Raw genomic sequence first — 18,219 nt, 5'->3', positions numbered from 1 at the left:
GCCTGCCGCCTGGACCTAAACAGGGAAGGGAAAGGGAGCTGGGGTCAGGGCAGATGGGGTTGAGGCTAGACCCTCCAAAGTTTGCTCTGTATGAGCAAGCAATTGCTTTGTTTAGGGTTTTGCTTTTTTGCTGTGATAGAACCAAATAAATATGGCCCCAATGAATGTTAGGCAAGTACTCTCTACCACAGGACTATACAAGTTGTCGTTCAACTTGTGTCATGGGCAAGTTGTGAAGGTGTGTGTGTTGTGAGGGTTAGGTGTGTGTATGCTGCATATGAATATGTGTGTAGAGGTTACTGGGACAGTAGGTGGGAGGGAGAGTAAGGAAAGAGAAGACAGACAGACAGACAGACAGATTATGTGTGTGTGTGTGTGTGTGTGTGTGAGAGAGAGAGAGAGAGAGAGAGAGAGAGAGAATGTGCTGCATATGTGTGTGTGTATATGTTGTTCCTGGGCACTATACAGAGGCCACAAAGACACTGGGTGTCCTGCTCTGTTATGCTGTCTTATTCTCTTGAGAGAGAGAATAAGGAGCTAGACTGGCAGCCAGCAAACAGCAGTTATCCTCCTGTCTCTAGCAGCTACAGCACTGGGGCTGTTGGTGCAGGTGTAGTTATACCCATTGTTTTATGTGTGTGCTGGGGATCTGAACTCTGGACCTCATGCTGGCCCAGTATGAACATCTCCCCAGATCCCAGAGGCAAATTTTCAACCTCCCTTTGTCTCTTTCTCAACACTTACAAAATACTGTCTGGAGTGCCTCTTGTGAGTACTCTTCATGACCACATCCTAACAGCAAGGACAGCACTTTCCTGACCTGCCCCACCCCTGTGCTGGCCTCTCTAAACTACACAAATAAACTCTCCTGCAGCCACACCACCGAATACCCCAAGTGATCCAGTACTCAAGGTCACTAAGCCAGGAAGCAACCTAGCTTCCTAGCAAACCCATCCCTGAGACTTGAACTCTAACAGGCAGTCTTCCAGAAGCCAGCTCCTGTGTCCACAGTACTGCCCAAAGGCTATCCCAGCTGACCTCCAATGGGCAGAGCCCACCAGGTGCTGTTTCGAGAAGGGTAGACAATCCAGTGTAGTTCTGCCCAGTGGGCAGAACCCAGATCACGGCCTTCTGCCCAGATCACCGTGTTCCCAAGAACAGGAGGCAATTGTCAGGCCAGCCAAGATTTACAGGTTGTTTACTTTCCGACAGTCGCTGGTTTGGGTAATGAATGCCACGTAAAATATAATAAGAGGCCATCCTCACCCCAGAGAAAGGAGGGCAGTGTGCCAAGAGTACTAGAGGAATGGCAGAGGAGGAAAGAACAGTGCAGAGCCACGCAGCCCAGCATAGGCAGTTTGTCTCGTCACCTCTGCCTGTATAGTACTATGCAAGTGCCTGTGACTGACAGAGTGCACTCAGTCAAGGAGACAGCACACTGCAGGGACAAAGGCCTTTCTGGCCAGGGACCTGAGCCCTTTCCCTGAAGGTCATGACCTATGTCTCAGAAGGCCTTAACCTTCCTGCTATGGATGTCATGAACGAAGTATCATGCCTGGCACACTGTATTCAGAACATGCAGATATGTGGGTACTCCAGAAAAAGAAACTTCTTAGACACTTCTTAGAAGGGGCTGCTGCCAGGGCTGGCACAGGGCAAACACCAGAAGAGCAGGAAACACCTTGTGGTGCAAATGGTGAGGAAATGTTCAAGGCACAAGTGACAGGGGAGCCAGGCAGAGGCACTCCCCGCAGCATCAGCAAGACAACATGAACAATGGAATGTGTACCAAAGAAGTCAATGTTAACCTGTAAGTGCCAGGAGTACACACCAGGACAGGAAGATCAGGAAAATAATGGGAAAGAGAGCAAATTTTTTCAAGATTCTTTAAATGTGTGTATTTATGGGGCAAAGGAACACATACGTATGTGGAGTCACAAGACAACTATGGGGAGTCACCATATGTGAAGTCACAAGACAACAACTATGGGGAGTCAGCTCTCTCCTCTAGCCATGTGGGTCCCAGGGACTGAATTCAGGTCAGACTTGAGGGCAGACTTTACCTGCCGAGCCATCACCAACACAGGCAGTCTTTTTACCTCTATTATTATTTTATTATTGTTGTTGTTATTGTGTGTGTGTAGGCCAGAAGTCAATGTCAGGGCTCCTCTTCTATCCCTCTCCACATTACCTTTTGAGGCAGAGTCTCTCACTGAACCTGGAACTCATTGATTCAGTGATCCTGGCTAGCCAGTGTGCTCTGGGGATTCACTTGTCTTTATCTTTCCCAACACTGGGATTGAAAGCATGCGCTACCCACTACCACTCATGGATTTTTTTTCTTTCTATGGGTGTTGGGAACCAAACTTGGGTCCTCAGGCTTGCTTGACAAGCTTTTCACTGCCTGAGCTGTTTTATCTCCCCAGCTAGAGAAAGCTTACAGATGCATTCCTAATACAAGTGTAGGAAGAGGGAAATAAATAGAAAATTACTATCAGGCAACTACAGAAAGGGGGTCAAGCTATCAGCACAGTCTCAGTGACCCCTCAGCTAAAAGAATTCATTAGCTGCACAGGGATGCTTGTAAATCCACCACACAGAAGCCTGACACAGACACACATTGACCATTGAAGGTATCAAGTCAGTCTTTAAGCAACCATCACTAGCATGATTCCCAGTGGGACGCCCTGCCAAAGAGCCTTTACTTCAGCAGCACTCAGGCCGAGAGATGCAGAATCTGAATGTGAAATACTTCTGAGAGGGGCTCAGGAGCCAGCTCAGTGAGTGAAGTACTGCTGCACAAGGGTAAAAGCCTGAGTTCTGTGCCTGGAACCAGGGCTTCATTTGTTAAAGATAAACAAACAGAGCCATGCTGGCCAGGCCTGGGAGTCAGTGCACGCCTTCAAACCCAGCAGTAAGGAACTAGAGGGAGCCAGCCCTCTGAGTTCCAGGAGCCAGGTCTAAGAAGGGACTAAAAAGCCATAACAAAAGGAGACCTGGAGTCCCTGGTGCTCAGGTGTTCAAGTGAGCTCAGCGCCAGTTTTAGACCCTAAGTCAAAAGGCAAATGGAGGGTACTTGGGGGAAGGACATCACAGGTATCCTCTGGCCTCCACATGCAGATGCTCCCCCACCCCCGAGATATACACAGAATCTAAGTTCAATTCCCAGCAACCACATGGTGGCTCACAACCATCTGTAATGGAATTTGATGCCCTCTTCTGGTGTGTCTGAAGACAGCTACAGTGCACTCATATACATTAAATAAACAAATCTTTAAAAACAAAACCCTACAGATATACATAGAAGACCTCAGAGGATGCTGCGGGCTCAGTGGTAGATGTGTATATGTGTATAACATGCTCAAAGCACTGGGTGGAATCCCTAACGGTATCATTTCCCACAAAAAAATACATCAGAGGGAGGTTGGATGCTTGAATACTGGGTACCAGAACAAGCTGGAAAGAAAGGGCAAGCTCCAGTGTTCTACAGGACTGCAGGATAACTATGGTTTACAGCTTCTTATTGGATGTCCACTCACAAAGGTTTGAGGCCAGCCTAGGCTACAAAGAGAGATCCTATCTCAAGAAAATAAAATGACAAAATAATAAGAGGAAGGAGTTCAAAGATTCCCAACACAACAGACACACACACAGAGAGCCAGAGCAACTGTCCGCCGACTAGAGAACGACTAAACAGGATCCAGACACATTACCCACACACAGAAGGCGGTTCTGTGCTTTCAAGGAGTTGTGGTTCTGATATGAGGGTATCATGGCTAAGCTGTTGAAATACTATGCTGAGTTAAAGACAATCTCAAATGGCCAACATTTCCAGGACATCATTAGATGGCAAAGTGTATTGTATGTGTCCAGCCCATATGTGTGCATCTTCCTCTTTTTGTCTCTCCCTCCCTCCTTCCCTCCCTCCCTCTCTTGGTCAGGGTCTTTCACTGGACCTGGAACTACCTTGCTAGCAAGCCCCCATGGACTCTCCTACCTCTACTTCCAGTGCTGGAATTAAAGGTGTACCACCACATCCAGACACACACACACACACACACACACACACACACACACACACACACACATACACACACACACACACACACACACACAGGTTCTAAGGGATTGAGCTGAGGTCCTCATGCTGTTTTTACAGAGAACTGAATTCAGTTTTACCCATGAGGCAGCTCACAGCCATCTGTAACTCTAGTTGCAGTGGATTTGATGCCTTCTTCTGACCTCCACCTGCCCAAGGCACATGCATGGTATACATACATACATGCAGGGTGTGGTGGTTTGAATGAGAATGGCCCCATAGGCTCCTGTTTGAATGCTTAGTCCCCAGTTAGTGGAACTTTTGGAAGGATTGGGAGCTGTAGCCATGTTGGAGGAGGTGTGTCACTGGGGATGGGCTTTGAGGTTTTAAAAGCCCCCTCCAGGCCTAGTTTCTCTCTCTCTCTCTCTCTCTCTCTCTCTCTCTCTCTCTCTCTCTCTCTCTCTCTCCCCCCCACCCCCCCAGGATCAGGTTGTAAAGCTCTCAGCACTGCATCTGTCTACTTCTTGCCATGATGATAATGAACGAACCCTCTAAAACTGTAAGCAAGCCTCCAATTAAATGCTTTCTTTTATACGAGCTGCCTTAGTCATGGTGTCTCTTCAGAGCAATAGAACAGTGACTAAGACATGGGGAAAGCACTCATATGCATAAAATAAAAATAAACCTTAAAAAAAAAAAAGCCAGGTGTGGTGCCATGCCTATAATCCCCAGAAGCTCATCAAAGTGGAAGTGGCCTGCGTGCCTGTAACCTCAATACCAGGAAGATCAGTAGTTCAGGGCCATTCCTCAGCTATATGAGACCCCAGAGAAGGGCGAGAGGGACCTGGAGGAAGGGGAGGGAAAAGAGGGGTACCACCACGTGCTCTGGGGTAAGTCGTACAACCTCTCTAAGCCTCAGTTTACCCACCTGTGAAACCAAAGGCTAGCTCAAGCTATAATTTAAATTTAAATACATTTATAATGACCAGTAGTCCGCAGGTTCTGATCAGTTGTCCTGGTGGCAGACACCCAAAGGACTCTGCATTTCTGTAGGGATGCTGCTGCAAAGACATTTAGAGAGCAAGGTAGTATAATGTCACCTGTGCTTGGGGTGGGGGTGGGGGTTCTAATTTTTGCACTCTGGATTCCTAGAACACCTGGCCTCTCCCTTCCATCATTCTGGATCTACAGGGTCCATGGTAACTAGCTGGGGAATGGGAGAGGTCAAGAACACCCTAGGTTCTCTCAGGCACAGAGAGCCCTGAGCACTGAGTGCTCTTCAGCCAGCAAGGCAGAGTCTTCTTCAAGGGACAGAGCAGCCCATCTTCTCTACACATTCCAGCCTGCACAGTGAAAACAGACCTCCTAGCCTTCTGAACTGAGGCTCACACACAGAGGAAAGTACACAGGAGCCCTGGGAACACCATCCTTGAGCCCTAGAAAGGAGCCAGGGCTGTACTCAGAGATGGTTAAGACCCCACTATGTATGCTGAGAAGTGTTATTCCCCTCCCCTGACCTCAGTTTTCCCATCAATTAGATGGGGTTAGAAGAAGGGGGCTTCAAGTTATTCCAAGGTCTTTCCTATGATATGTAGCGGTTCTAGGTCTGGAGAGATAACTCAGTGGTTAAGAGCACTTGAACCTTTCCAGAAGTTCCCAGAACCTACATCAGGTGACTCCCTTCCTCATAGCCTCCAGGGTGCTTATACTTGTATGTATCCACCCACCTACACAGACACATAAGTACAGTTTTAAAAATTAAAAGCATGTGGAGGGGCCTGGGGATGAGGCTTGGCTGTAGAATGTGTTCTGCGCTCAGCATATACACTGTGGGATGAAGCTTGGCTGTAGAATGTGTTCTGTGCTCGGCATATACACTGTGGGATGAGGCTTGGCTGTAGAATGTGTTCTGCGCTCAGCATATACACTGTAGGATGAAGCTTGGCTGTAGAATGTGTTCTGTGTTCGGCATATACACTGTGGGATGAAGCTTGGCTGTAGAATGTGTTCTTAGCATATACACTGTGCTAGGTTCGGGCTCCGGCACCAAGCCAGGCAATGGTGGCACACACCTTAATCCCAGCACTCTGAAGGCAGAGTCAGGTAGATCTGAGAGTTTGAGGCCAGCCTAGTCTACAGAGTGAGTTCCAGACCAGCCAAGGCTACATATTAGGACTCTGCCTCAAAAAGAAAAGCATATGCCCATGCTAGTGTGACCAAGAAAAAAATGTAGAAGACAGGAGACTGGGGGACATTATTTCTAAAGTGGGCATGTGTCTCTGCTCAGTAAACTCCTTTCAGAATAAAAACAGAGGGAAAACATGTTTTGTTTGGGTTTTTTGTTTGTTTGTTTGTTTGTTTGTTTTTGTTTTGTTTTTCGAGACAGGGTTTCTCTGTGTAGCCCTGGCTGTCCTGGAACTCACTCTGTAGACCAGGCTGGCCTCGAACTCAGAAATCCGCCTGGCTCTGCCTCCCCAGTGCTGGGATTAAAGGCGTGCGCCACCACCGCCCAGCTGTTTGTTTGTTTTTAGGTAATGTGCACCAGGATCATTTGTCTTCTGTAGTTGATAGTCCCAAACTTGAGGCTAAAAATTAAACTGAAAAAGAAAACTTAGCTGTGGAGGAAAGAGAGCAGAGAGGCTAATCCCACCCCCTTCTTTAAATTTACTTAGAGACCTAGAAGAAGGGAAAATGTAAACAGACATTCATGGAACACTTAATTCTCCAGGCAATAGCCCCAACAGCAGGCTGTGCTGGAGAGAACAGCCAGGGATCCAGAGATTAAAGGACTTCCCTGGACCAGAGGCTGGGAAACAGCTTAACTACTGGGAGGAAAGGACCTGCATGGCCCTGAGGAGAACACACTCTAATCTCTCCCTGAAGGGGTGTTTCTCTTTTCTTTCCCTGAAGGTATTTTTCCCCACAGTTCCTCAGAGACTATAGAAAGTGCAGGGCCTAGACCTACTAAAACCAAAAACCTGGTTTGCCAATGTCTCCTCCCTTCCTGCATGGCCCACCAAAGCCCTACCACTCTCTAGAACCCCGTCTGCCCAGGAAATGGTGGTCCAGGCGTTCAGTAAGAGAATTTGACTTATAGATAAGAATCAACATAATAAATATAAATAACTTAAGAGAAAACCTTTCAATAAGTTAAAAAGGTCTTATGGGGCAGTGGTGGCACACGCCTTTAATCCTAGCACTTGGGAGGCAGAGGCAGGTGCATTTCTGAGTTTGAGGCCAGTCTAGTCTACAGAGTGAGTTCCAGGACAGCCAGGGCTATACAAAGAAACCCTGTATAGAACCCCACCCACACCCACCCCCAAAAGTTAAAAAGGTCTTAAATGGCATATTGTTGATTTTTAAAAACTGTGATCTTAATATATAGCCCAGGCTAGCCTCCAACTCATGATCCTCCTGCCTCAGCTCAGGAGTGCTGAGATCACAGATGTAATTATGCCTGGCTCATAAGAACTGCTTTTTAAAAATTAGATCAAAATCTATAATATGACTTGAAGGATAAAGTAATTAATTCTGCAGCCATACCACCCTGAAGGCACCCAATATTATCTGATCTCAGAAGTTAATGGAGGCAAGTCCTGGTTAAGTGCATGGGTGGGGGGGGGGTTACACTGAGAAGACACTTAGTAGAGTAGCTTTAATAAAAGAGAAGAAAAAAATGATATATAAAATAAAGGCACAGGCAGGCAAGATGTAGCCTGTCGAGCCGAGCTGATCCCCACGATTCCAGAACCCATAGAGTTAAAGGATGGAACTGTTAAGTTCTCATCAGATCTCTAAATGTATGCATGGCTTGTACAGATTCACACAAAAGTGTAATACTAAAACTTAACCATGGTCTGGGAGCATAGGCCCAGTGGCAGCATACTTGGTTAGCATGCTCAAGACTCTCGGATCTTATATGCTACACACCATAAATATAAACACCACAAAATACAGCTAAATGTCTGTCAGAGGAAAAATAGTACAATGTATGGCCACTAAATGGTTCATAAATTATGTCTCTTCCAATGGATGGGACAAAGAGAAATGGTACAGCAGACATAATAAAATTACAAAGACATTCTAGAAGACCAATGGACATTTTAGGTATTTCATCATGTCAGTCACTATGGAGCACAGAATGTTTAACCAAGCTGATGGTCACCTATAATCCTAGCACTATGGGAGACTGGCATAGGAGGATTACAAGTTTGAGGCCACACTAGGCTCCATAAAGCCTGGGACCATACCTTAAAACAAAATAAAAATAAAAAATACAAAAAAGAATAAAATTTTGAGGACTGAAGACAAGCTTAGAGGTAAAGAGCACTTACTGTTTTTGCAGAAGTCCCACATTCAGTACCCCGCACCCACCATCAGGCAGTTCACAACCACCTATGACACCTTCTCCTGGGTACCTGATGCCTCTGACCTCCAGGGGTATTGTACTTGCTCTTACAACCTGACTCCACACACCATACATAGTTAAAAGTGATTTTAAAATAATCTTTTCAAAAAAGTAAATTCCAGTATTGGGGAGATGGCTTAGTGAGTAATGCATTTGCCATGCAAGCATGAGGACCTGGCTTGCATCACCAGAACCCACATAAAGCTAACTGGCAATAATTTTATGGTGCCATGGTAAATATCGACAGGAGAATCCCACAAGCTTATGGCAAACGACTGAGAGCCTGTCTCAAACAAGGAAGAGGATGAAGCCAGACACCCAGTGCTGTCATGCATCTATATGTGTATCTATACGTGATGATCTGAGTAAGAATGAAAGGACTGGGAGGCGTGGCCTTGTTAGAGGAAGTGTGTCACTGGGGGTGGGCTTTGATTTTCAGAAGCCCATGCCAAGCCCAAGTCTCTTTCCCTCTCTGCCTGCAGAGCAGGATGTAGCTCTCAACAGTTTCTCCAGCACCATTGTGGCCATGCTTCCCACCATGACGATAATGGACTAAACCTCTGAAACTGTAAACCAGCCCCAGCTAAATGCATTCTTTTTAAGAGTTGCTTTGGTCATGGTGTCTCTTCACAGCAATAGGACAATGTCTAAAATACTACACGAAGATTTTTATTAAAAAAAAAAAATCAAATCCCATGTTCTACTAATTGTAAAAACTGGGAACACCTGACTTTGAGAGAGACCTTGAGATGATGCATGGGGCTGGCTGGTATGATACACTCTGCCAAGAAGATAACGTGTAACATCTTAACACTGTAATTCTATGTTAAGTATATAACTAAAAAACAATCAAGTTGTACATGCAAGGATGTTTTGTCAGTGTTTAATTTCTAGACAACCACTGAGCTATATCCCTAGTCCTCAAAATTCAATTTTTAAAAAGTTATTACATTTATTTGTATGTGTGTACACATGCCCAAGCCATGGCACGTACGTAGAGATCGGAGGACAGCTTCTGGAACTCAGTTCTCTCTTTCCACAATGTGGATCCTGGGGATTGAACTCAGGTTATCAGGCTGCCCTGCTGAGTTGTCTCACTGACCTTTAATATGTAATTTCTTTTTTTTTTTTAAAGATGTATTTTTGTATATGAGTACACTGCAGTTGTCCTCAGACACACCAGAAGAGGGCATCAGATCCCATTACAGATGGCTGTGAGCCACCATGTGGCTGCTGGGAATTGAACTCAGGACCTCTGGAAGAGCAGTCAGTACTCTTAACCTCTGAGCCATCTTTCCAGCACCCTAATACGTAATTTCTAACAACAAAAAATGACTGCCCACAATATAAACACTAGAGTAACAGAGTTCATGGTATACTACTATATGATCCCAATTTTAAAACATGCATATATAAAATACATAGACAGTCAGTGGCCAGGCTGGCAAGATGGCTCAGCGTACTGGTAAAGGCACTTGCTGCCAAGCCTGACGACTCCCACTGCCAGGACCCATGTGGTGGAAGGAGAGAGAACCGACTTCTGAGAATTGTTCTCTGCATGTGTGCCACAGCAAGAGTTACACACACACACACACACACACACACACACACACACACACACTAACTAGCACACACACACACGATATTAGAGAGGATTTAAATTTGATTTTCTTTGAATTTTTTGTCTTTTGCTCTTCTGTTTTAAGCTTTCTTGAGTTTCAGTTGGATTTTTTAAAAATTTGGCAAAAACATGCAAATTAGCAACAATGAATATATTTAGCATATTGACTGGCTGTGGTCACACAGTAGTTACTTCAGAGAAGAAAGCATAGAATGTGAATAGTAACTTTTAAAAAGGTTTTTATAAGGGGTTTTTATGTAACTATGGCTGTCCTAGAACTCACAATGTAGACCTGATCTCAAACTCACGGAAATACCCCTGTATCTGTTTTCTGAGTGCTGGCATTAAAGGTGTATATGGGCAAATAACTTATGTTCTAACTATAATTCTAATCCTTCCTTCCTTCCTTCCTTCCTTCCTTCCTTCCTTCCTTCCTTCCTTCTTTCCTTCTCCTCCTCCCTCTCTCTTTCTCTCTCTTTCTCTCTCTCTCTCTCTCTCTCTCTCTCTCTCTCTCTCTCTCTCTCTCTCTCTCTCTCCCCCGTTTTTGAGACAGGGTTTCTCTATGTAGGCCAGGCTAGCCTCAAACTCAGAGATCTGCCTGAGTCTACCTCCTAAGTGCTGGGATTAAAGGTGTACACCACCATCACCCAGCTTGAGAGCCTGCCTTCCTTCTTTCCTTCCTTCCTTCCTTCCTTCCTTCCTTCCTTCCTTCCTTCCCTCCCTCCCTCCCTCCCTCCCTCCCTCCCTCCCTCCTTCCCTCCCTCCCTCTCTTCCTTCCTTCCCAAAGATAGGGGTCTCAAGCATCTCAGGCTGTCCTCACTCTCTAAGTAGTTGAGGATGGCCTTGAACTCCTGATTCTCCTGCCTCTCAGAGAGCTGGGATTACAAGTATGTACCACCACACTTGGTTTATGAGGTACTGTCAATCAAACCCATGGCTTCCTGCATGCTATGTAAGTACTCTGACAACTGACCTATGTTCCAACCCTTCTAAAAAATGTCAAAGCAATCTACATTTTCTGTAATAAACCTCTATTATTTTACTAGTTAGTCAAGACAGTACATTTGCAAAATCTCACAAGAGACAAGAGGCCTCTGTCTGACCAGAGGCCAATCTGGAATGCTCAAGGGGGTTTATTACATTTTCTGTAATAAACCTCTATTATTTTACTAGTTAGTCAAGACAGTGCATTTGCAAACTCTCACAAGAGACAAGAGGCCTCTCTCTGACCAGAGGTCAATATGGTATGCTCAGTGGAGTTCCATGAGAACCCTGGAATCAGAGATACCCTGCCACAAAACACCAAAGAACAAGAATACATAACCAACAATATCTAGGGATGGAGTGAGTGTGGTTCTGTGATAGAAGCCTATCGTGCCGGGCTTCTCTGTGCAAGGGTTCAATTCTATTGTTGTAAAATAATAAATCCAGGGAATATACTAAGTTAACACAAGCAGACGGACAGAACCTTAGAGTGGGCCCTTTCCCCTTTTTTAACATCTACGATGGAAAGGAGGATGTTCTTTTAAACGTGTTTGTAAGACCGCATATGCTAGTAAACAACCTTCTAACATTGGCTAAATAACAGCGGAGGGGCATGGTGAACACAAGCAAAGAAAGCCTTAAGATGGGGAAGGGAACAGACACACAGTGTCCCTGTTCAGCCTCAACACCTCACACTGCTCACTCATCAGCTCACAGAAACATGGCCCCAAACAAGTCCCACATCAGTTCACTCTCAAGTTTAGGCAAGAATCAGGAAGGAGACTTGGGGGAAGAATGATAAGGAGACTGGTGAGGAAAGAGACTGCTCAGAGAGAAAGCTGGCAGCATTTAACCTTCAACAAGAGAGGACAATGACAGAAGCCACTGTGCAAACACAAGGGACTACTTCCAGTTGGCTTGTCACCTGCCATCAGTGGCCACCAAGCCACCACAGGAGTAATAAGCATGCAGCCCACAGAGGTGAGCAGTGCGTTCCTTGGGGAGAGGCCAGCAATGACAGGGGCAGATTCCACACAGAGGTAGCCCAGCCATTCCATTTGTTTTGAGTTCTAGACATGAGCAAGGTCAAATCCAGGAGGCAATTCTACAGAATAGAGGAAGTTTTGCTGGGCTCGGCTGCCCCTCCCAGATTCCAACCCATAGCAGTGGGAATCAGATTCTTTGAGGCAATCCAGGAGACAGTGCTAAATACTGTCCCATCATCAGGACAGACACCAACAAAGTTCTAGCCACCAGGGTACAGCTGGGGTGTCTGACAAATGAAGCACTCAAAAAGGGGAACATGGGGTGGAGAGATGGTTGGCTGGTCAGAGACACCTGCTGCCAAGTCACTGACCTGAATTCTATGTAATCACACATGTACAAACATACATACATAGACATAAAAAAAACTTTAAAGACTTTAAGTCTCAGCACTTAGGAAATTGAAGCAGAAGTACCTTGAGTTCCATCCTAATCCGGGCTACATAGCAAGACTCCAACTTAAAACACAAGAAAGACTGGAAGGGCTGATGGTTGCTCAACTGTCATCAAATCAGCCAGGCAGGTCACTTACCTTCACCCCTTTAAACACCCCCCCCCCCCAATCAGACTTCCTCCTTTTACACAAGAAAGGATAGATGGAGACTCTGAGAATAAGAAACAGCAGGTCACCGTGCTAGAGCCAGCAAGGGCAGCTGCTCTCTGACAGGTGGAAGCCAGACTCTGAGCTGGGGAGGACATGGGCCAGCTGTTATTCCATAAGGACAGCAGACCAGGTATGAAAAGCAGCAAACAGTAAGAGCAACCATCAACCAGAGAGTTCGGGAGGCACATGAGGAGTGTTATGAGATGACCCAGCCCTGGCTGTCCCTCCCTTCTTCTCTTCCCCCTTCTCACTCTGTTGCTCAGGCTGCCTCAGCATACGGAGTAGGACTCCAGGCTCACACGATCACTCCCAGTTCAGATTTCAGTATTTCCATGTACCCAGTGACGTCATGTAGGTCCTGGGACACCACACAGTTAAGCCACAGAATCTGACCCTGCACCTGACTCCTAGTCCCAAGTCACAGGTAAAGAGGCCTAACAGGGTCTTACACATCTTCTGCTAACTCTCCCACTTGTCCCCTACACCCAGGTTACAATTCTACCTTGATTGAGGTATGTCAAGGTCTCTTCATGTAGCTTTACCGCTGGAGAGGTGGCGGCACACAGCACATACTGTAGGGGCGGCAAGCGGGTCCCATTCTCAGGAGATAGCTGCGGCTCCTCCTGCTTGAAGATAGGCAGAGCCAGCACATCTCTGTAAAACACAGGAAGCAGTAGTCAGGAACAAAGAGCAATGTTGGGCAAGGTAGATGCGAGGCCATGGTAGCAAAGACAACCTCAGAGACCTCAGAGTCCATCGTGACACACTGGCTGGCCTAGCTCCTCATCCGCACGCCAAATCCCAGATGCAACCATTACTGTATGATCCTAGCTTCATCCACTGGCTCTCATGAGATCTGGTCACCCAAGGGCTGGAAATATGAAAGTGTAAAGTTGTCTCCTACCTCTCAAAACCTAAGTGACAGAAACCAGCAGCAAGTGACTTTATTCTTCCTTTTTTTTTTTTCCTCCTTTTTTTCTGGGAGGAGGGATACAACACTCAGGGACTGAACCCAGAACAGTGTGCATGCAGCAAGTGTGTTATGACTGAGCTATACCCCCGGGCCATGGGCACCTCGTTTCTATCTGTAAGCACTCACACAAAACATCTTCCAGGACATTCATCTGAACGGTTTTATTCCTTTTTTACATTATTTATTTATTGAGTGCGTTCTGTATATGTGTGGAGGTCACAGAACAACTTGCAAAATTCAGGTCTTCCCTGGTATGTGGGTCCCAGGGACTGAACCTGGGTTGTCAAACTTGGCACCTTTACACACCTCCCCAGCCTCAACTTTTAGTCTTGAATCAACTCTTTTATGTATCAACAGTTGGCAGTACACCATAACTGTAAACCACATAACTAAAGAGCCATTGGCTTCCTCATCGCATGGACCTACACCTTCATCTCTTCCAAAAAGGGGGTGACTGACCTGCCTTGTTTTAGGTTTTTTAACATGTATTTAGTATGTACTTATTGAGATATTTGTGTGTGCACACACACCCAGACACACGTGCATTTGAACAAGTGCACACCCAGCACATGCACACACATTAATATTAGGGGACAACAGTTGGGAGCTGGTTCTCTCTTGTTACCATGTGGACTCCTGGGATTGAACTCCAGTCACTAGGCTTGGCAGCAAAGACCTTTTACATCAAACAGAAAGGAGAGGGAGAGACTAAAGGCCACTCACTGTTCATTGAAATCAGATGGCTTGCAGAATTTCTAGCAGAATAAAAAATTATAATAATAAAAAAGGAGGGCTGGAAGTTATCAAAATGGAAGAACAAATGTAAGGCCCAAGGTTCATGAGCCATGTTGCAGGCAGGCCTATAGCTCCTCCTTTTAAAGCTCATAATGAACTCTCCAAAATACTATGAAGATAGAAAAACCTTGATTTCAGTTTTCTTACCCAAGTAGCAAATCTTAAAATATTCAAAAAGCTGTTTGTTTCCTTCACCTCTAAATAATGTTCCCTTCACCAAAAACATCAGCCCTGGACTGGGAGACAGTCTGTAAAGCACTTGCTTTACAACAAGGACCTAATTTCAATCCCAGAGGCCACAGCCTACAAAAGCTGAGTGTGGTTAGTGTGTGCTAGCTACGTATCTCCCAGTGCTGACCCTGAGGCTCAGCAGCTAGGCAGTTTAGTCTGCCTGTCAACTTCTAGATCAGTAGGAGCTCCAACCTCAAAACACAAAGTGCATAGTACCTGAGGAACAATTATTGAAGGCTAGTCGGTGGCCATAGTGGCCCTCGCCTTAAATCCCAGCTCTTGGGAGGCAGAAACAGGTAGATCTCTGTGAGTTCCAGGCCAAGCTGAGTTTCAGGACACCTGGGGCTACATAATGAGACCCTGTCTGAAAACAAAAACAATCCCCCCCCCACACACAATGCTCACACACCATCACATACATGGCACATCAGTCTCCAATCACCCTGTGACAGAGGAACTTGTTTTTAGACTTCAAGAGGGTATCAGTATGTTGCCCAGGCTAGCCTTGAAGGCCCAGACTCAAGGAACTGTTCCACCTCAGCCCGCTGGGACTTCAGATGGATGTCCTTACAAGGAACAGTAAAATCCCTGAGGACCAGAATGACCTACAGGTAGGTGAGACTTCCTTAAAGATTCTAAACTATGTTGCCACGGAAACAATTACCAAAAGATACCCTGCCCTATCTTGATGACCCTCCTCCCATCATGGGTCTGGGCCATGAATCAGATCAGCTGACCCAGCTTCACTGCACTGTCACCAGTACGATGTGTTCCCAGTACAGCATCATAAATGACTGTCCATGAAATACAACCCAGCACACACCCCAACAGGAGCTAACAAATTCTCAGAAAGCTTGCCTTTGGGCACACCTGGGAGACATTCCCTGTGTGGCATTTTTTTCTGCTATTCCTGTCTGTTGCCCAAAGTAGAGAGAATACAGGGCTGGCCAGCTTCACCTTCGCCAGAAGCAAATCTTTCCCCTTTCCCAGCCTGGGCAGTTATTAAGAAGCACGGAAAGAAGTAAGCCATCCTGTTCCCCCGGGGACTGCATAATTTCATGTTTGCCCAGACCATGCAAGTTAATAACCCATGCACTGTTACTTTTAAATTAAAAAAAAAAAAAAAGAAGGGGTGTGTGATGTCTTAACAGCCATCATTCAACCCCAACTTGTTTCTGGACTGGTGTCCTTATTTGCCAAGGAATAAAAGTCACCAGAACATCAAACAGAAAGGAGAGGGAGAGACTAAAGGCCACTCACTGTTCATTGAAATCAGATGGCTTGCAGAATTTCTAGCAGAATAAAAAATTATAATAATAAAAAAGGAGGGCTGGAAGTTATCAAAATGGAAGAACAAGTGTAAGGCCCAAGGTTCATCCCAGCACTGGAAAAAAAAACCAATAATAATAATATAAAATTAAATTTTAAAATTCTCTTTAAAAAGGAAAAAAAGAAAAGAAAAATATCCTTGTGTTAACATAGGACACAAGGCTCAAGATCAAACTACTTGAAGGTAAAAAAAAAAAAAAAACAACGAAAAACAACACCACCAGCTTCGAGTGGGGAGTATGGCCTGTCTTTACCCATTGCTTCCCCAAAGCACCCAGAGAAACAGTGCTGCTCTGTGGCAACTCTCAGCCTCAAATGTTTGCCTTCCTCCTTTCATGCTAAGTCAAAATCTTAAAAAGTATCTGGGTTGGCTCACAAACTTCCATCTCAGGCACAGATACAAAAACCACACCTCTCCTCTAACAAGGATGTTTTATGCAACTAGATTTCAAATACGAATACTTCAGCTCAAGGTCACCTTCAGCTTCATTTTTAAGATAGGATAAGATAGATACCTAATGGCCAGTCACTATATAATCCGAAAGAAACTGCAGGTAACCCTATAGAGTGTTGCACAGCTAGCATCTATTTATTCTGTAGCATTTTAACTGTGGGCTTTGCATTACCTCAACACTGCTGGGGTCTTCGGTCCCAAGACCCTAGATGGATTGCCACGTTTGATGGTTTGGAGTTGGGGTTTTTTTTTTGTTGTTTTTTTTTTTTTTTTTTTTTAAACCAAACCAAAACCAAAAAGCCCTGAAGATACACCAGTGAAACCTGGTCAATCCTCAGCTTTCTAAGAAGAGATCTGGACATACATGAATCAGAAGCCAGGAAGTACAAATAAAAAAATCCAAGAGGGAAGAGTTGGGGGGGGGGGGGGTCCAAAGAAGCACTTAAAGGTTCTGTAGTTAGGGCTGACAGCCCCTGGGATGCCTTCCTGAGCCCACATCAAACACCCTTTGGGTTAAGTAAGGCACATATAATAAACTGTGACTAGGATGGAAATAAAGACAGGTTGAAGCTGGTTCTGGCGAGTTCAGAAAAAGAAATGCCTGCCTATTAGCCCTCCAGCCAGCTGCACCGCAGTGGGGGGAAAAAAAGAATCCCGTAGTCACTGAAGCAAAGTGGGGAGGTGGGGGAGGTTCTACTTCCTAAAAGAGGGAGTTCAGAGAACTTTGCAAAATCCCGCGGGACCCTCTTCCCTTGAAGAGCGCTAGTGAAATCCCCGCAGAAGAGAAGATTTCGGTTAAGCCCGGGCCTGGGGGCCATACTAAGCTCACCGGGGGGCAGGGGCGGCCAATCCCTGAAGCCCGAGCCCTCAGGCTGCCCCGCAGACCCGCTCCCACCTGTGGGCAAAGAGCTGGGGCACGGCTTCCCGGGACACTCCAGCTCCTGATGGATGAGGCAAGTTTATTTCTCCGACTGAAGTGGAGAAGGGAGAAGGAAGGCTACGAGACCTGGCCGGGGACACATCGAGCGGCTTGGAGACCTCGGAGAGGCACCCCGCGGGCATTAGCGCGCCTCTTCCCCGACCCTACCCTAGGGGTCTCCCACAGGGCCCTTCCCTGGAGGCCGCACTGGTCAGTCAGCGCTCGGACCCGGATCGTAGGCAGGTGTTGCCGCGTCTTACCGCAAGTAGCTGCCAGAGTTGTGCTGGTTGTAGTGTTCGGGCTGCGTGTGCCAGAACAGCATGGCTGAGGCTCTCGCAGCACCGACCGGGGCGTGGCACTGAGCTGGACGCGGCGACCCTAGCCGCTGCCCACCCCAAAGCAGCTCTCGAACCCGAGGGGGCTGCGGCCGGCGCCTTTTATAGGCTGTCAGGTGGGCGTGGTTATCGCAGGCCCGCCCCCACGGCTAGCACGGAGGGAGGGCGGGGCTGAGACGCACCTGCCTGAGCTGTGCTTTTCTGAGAGCTGGCTCTTGCTTGGCCACTGACCCTGGGGACACAGCCACTCTCGCTGTGGCCTACTCGCCTCTCAGCTTCCACGCTGAGCTCAAGGCGGTTGCCCAGGGCCCGATTGTGGCCAGGAGTACCTAAGCACTCCCCTTAAGGCTTCTGTTTTTCCTTGCACTGAACACGGATGTTATAGCCTTTTCCCCCCTATTGCTTTTACTTGTCTTTAACTCCAGGACTAGCTCACCTAGCATACCATACACAAAGCTGCCTAGCATACAAAAGGCCTAGGCT

General features: G+C 46.4%; 1 protein-coding gene across 2 annotated transcripts in view; it reads right to left on the bottom strand.

Moving 5' to 3' along the window:
* The window catches only part of Tfcp2l1 (transcription factor CP2 like 1), a 57,256-nt gene extending 39,401 nt beyond the window's left edge, over positions 1-17,855 (bottom strand). The window contains exons 1-2 of one of the 2 annotated variants that reach the window (XM_076941027.1): positions 17,662-17,855; positions 13,203-13,354 (exon numbers count right to left, since the gene is read on the bottom strand). In XM_076941027.1, coding sequence (XP_076797142.1) covers positions 13,203-13,354; positions 17,662-17,723 — 214 coding nt within the window. In that variant the 5' untranslated portion in view covers positions 17,724-17,855. The remainder of the gene's footprint in view (positions 1-13,202; positions 13,355-17,661) is intronic. The other variant, XM_034513409.2, reaches the window with a different exon arrangement.
* Positions 17,856-18,219: the final 364 nt, after the last annotated feature.

Source organism: Arvicanthis niloticus, chromosome 10 (genome assembly GCF_011762505.2).
Source record: "Arvicanthis niloticus isolate mArvNil1 chromosome 10, mArvNil1.pat.X, whole genome shotgun sequence".
Classification (NCBI taxonomy): domain Eukaryota; kingdom Metazoa; phylum Chordata; class Mammalia; order Rodentia; family Muridae; genus Arvicanthis; species Arvicanthis niloticus.
The sequence above is the reverse complement of the archived record's forward strand: the minus strand, read 5'-3'. Positions and strand labels throughout refer to the sequence as shown.